This window comes from Crocuta crocuta, unplaced genomic scaffold (genome assembly GCF_008692635.1).
Source record: "Crocuta crocuta isolate KB4526 unplaced genomic scaffold, BGI_CrCroc_1.0 scaffold103, whole genome shotgun sequence".
NCBI lineage: Eukaryota > Metazoa > Chordata > Mammalia > Carnivora > Hyaenidae > Crocuta > Crocuta crocuta.
Genome location: NW_027529192.1, coordinates 1,920,151 through 1,922,732, shown reverse-complemented (window position 1 = coordinate 1,922,732; position 2,582 = coordinate 1,920,151). Strand labels below are relative to the sequence as shown.

The 2,582-nt window shown below is 46.1% G+C and overlaps 1 protein-coding gene and 1 long non-coding RNA gene across 2 annotated transcripts in view; one reads left to right on the top strand and one right to left on the bottom strand.

The window, feature by feature from the left end:
- Positions 1 to 2,582, bottom strand: part of LOC144226801 (uncharacterized) — a 497,259-nt gene that overhangs the window by 274,815 nt on the left and 219,862 nt on the right. The gene's annotated exons all lie outside the window — the stretch shown is intronic.
- SFRP4 (secreted frizzled related protein 4) overlaps positions 1 to 2,582 on the top strand; it is a 13,859-nt gene that overhangs the window by 1,565 nt on the left and 9,712 nt on the right. The window contains exons 4-6 of the mRNA XM_077758314.1: positions 248 to 327; positions 1,174 to 1,234; positions 1,302 to 1,390. Of these exons, the coding sequence (XP_077614440.1) occupies positions 248 to 327; positions 1,174 to 1,234; positions 1,302 to 1,390 (230 nt within the window). The remainder of the gene's footprint in view (positions 1 to 247; positions 328 to 1,173; positions 1,235 to 1,301; positions 1,391 to 2,582) is intronic.

Here is a 2,582-nt window from a genome sequence, read left to right as displayed (position 1 = left end):
CCGCCCGGCGGCCCCGCCACGGACGCCCGCGGGCGGTGCCCCCAGCTCGCTCCGGAGGACCGGGGGAGGCGGGAAGGGCCGGCCACCCGCCTTGCGTAAAAGCCTCCTCTCCCCGCAGAAAGTTGGGGAGCTGAAGAACGCCTCATCCCGTAGAGAACGTGTGTGGCTCGGGGGGCGCTTCTAACGACACACGTTGACCTTGACAATGTAGAGTAACAGCAACGAACACGTTGTATTCCGGGCCCAGGAGGGGTCCGAGCCAGCGTCCGGCGCTCCCCGTGTCGGGTTTAACCCCCGAAACGATCCCACCGGGGTTCGCCGCCCAGTGTTAGCTCTTGAAAACTCTTTTCCGGGGGAAAAAAAAAAACGCAGTACCAGTCATCACTCCCCAGCAGGAGTGCAGTTTGTAAATTTAGTCCTTCTGGAAAACTGCGATGTCTGTTTCACGGTCAACATCTTGCAGCGTCTTAGTTAACTGGATCTCACTTTCGCTTCCTTTTTTGGGTCGTTTTGCTGTTTTTCTAGGACCAAGAAACACATGTAAATCCACTTCTTGAAGTGAAACCTAAGAATATTTTTTGCATGAGTTTATCCCTGACCCAGGTTACTGCTGTTGCCTTAGTGTAGTTTCTGAGGTTATGTCTCAGAGCGGCATAGCGAAGGGAAGATGGAAACTCCTCTCTAATTCAGGCCTTTAGGAAAAAACATATTTGTTGCTTAAATTATATAAATGATAGAGGGTTCTGCTTGGGGGGGGCTACAGCTGTGGACTGTTTCTGCGCTGCAAAATGAGAGGTGCAGATTTGGAAATATCCTGGATATTTTGATTAGTGTCAACTGTCCACTTGGAAAAACCAACATTTTTAAATGGATTTGGGAGGGAAGGTAGCCGTCTGTGTCAGCCAGGTCAAATGGACGCGCATTCACATCAATTCGGACGTGCCTTCACATCAATTTGTGCTGGATGGGCAAAATCTCACTCAGAAGTCTTCTTTCCTAAGCCCAAGAATGTCCGTATGAAAGAAGTAGTCGACAATCCTGTGCCACTTTTACAATGTAGTATTATTCTTTGGTAATGCCCTGTTAGTTTATTTCTCCAGATGGTTCTTTATTCCAGCTGGGTGAACGGGCTAAGTCACTGACCACACCCGTGCGGCTCTGTGTGTGTTTCAGACGTTAAATGGATAGACATCACGCCAGACATGATGGTCCAGGAGAGGCCCCTTGATGTNACCTCTTTTTTTTTTTTTTTTTTTTTTTTGCCTCCTCCCCAGAGTGACTTCCGAACACTCTTCCAACTTTCTATCTCTTTTGTCTCCTTCAGACCGCTGCAAATGCAAAAAGGTGAAGCCGACTCTGGCGACGTATCTGAGCAAAAACTACAGCTACGGTAAGTCGTCTGCTGCACCCATTCGCTCGACGAGTTGGCCGCTGACAAAGCCAGTCACAAAGCCAATCCCAAAGTGGTCCCCTACGTGGGTTCTAGAAGGCACAATCACCCACTCTGGGGGTTCTAGAAGGCACAATAATAAAATGTCTTGCTCTTCTGCGTAAGTCAAGCAAAGACAAAGTAAGTTACCCAGGGAGAATAGCGATGTGGCTCGGCACAAATGTGACGTCAAGGTCCTATTGATCTTGGTGAGAGATGCCACCCAGCCAGGAGACCGCCCGGCCTGTTCTCTTCCTGAGGTTTCCTTGCTGCAGGAAGGGTGGGGGAGCCATCCATGAACTTGATGATCAGAGGCCCAGAGGCCCAGGAACAAAGACCTGCCCGTGTTTCTTTTTACGTATAAACACCTATAGATATTGAACATCTAAAAGAAACTGTGGAGAGAAAGGTTAATCATGAGACCCTCTGGCTACAAGTATTGACATTGTTTAAATGCCCTCCTTATTTGAAAGAACAGTCAACACAGCTATTTTCAATTTTTTAGGTAAATATAATTCTACTGTTCTCACTTGAAAGTAAATTTAATTGAAAATCTATTCTTTTAAAATATCTGAGCTATTTTATGTTCCTTTGCATTTCTTTTTTTTTTTTTTTTAATGTTTGTTTATTTTTGAGAGAGAGGGTGAGAGTGAGCGAGCAGGGGCGGGGCAGAGAGAGAGAGACGGAATCCCAAGCAGGCTCCCGGCTATCAGCACAGAGCCCATTGCAGGGCTCCAACCCATGAACCATGAGATCATGACCTGAGTCGAAACCAAGAGTCAAACGCTTAACCGACTGAGCCACCCAGGTGTCCCCTCCTTTGAATTTCTTAAATTACTCCTGCTGGAAAACAGAACCCGTTTTGGCAAAATGGTCATTTTGTTAACTTTGTTTTCCACATTCCAAACCGAGGTTTGAAGTCCCAAATCTTATGTTGTATATCGCATGTGAAAGTAGGAAGACCACGGCAATATAAAGGTCTGGAAAAATAACCTCTTAGTTACAGTGTTAGATTTGAGATTATACGTAGCCAGTGCGAGTAACTCTACTAAGCAAAAAACAAAAAACCAACTAACTTTTCCAGTAGCTTTTATTGTTGTCATTTTAAAACCGTTCTTTCTAGATGTTATGTTAATCTAAACGATTTCCCCAC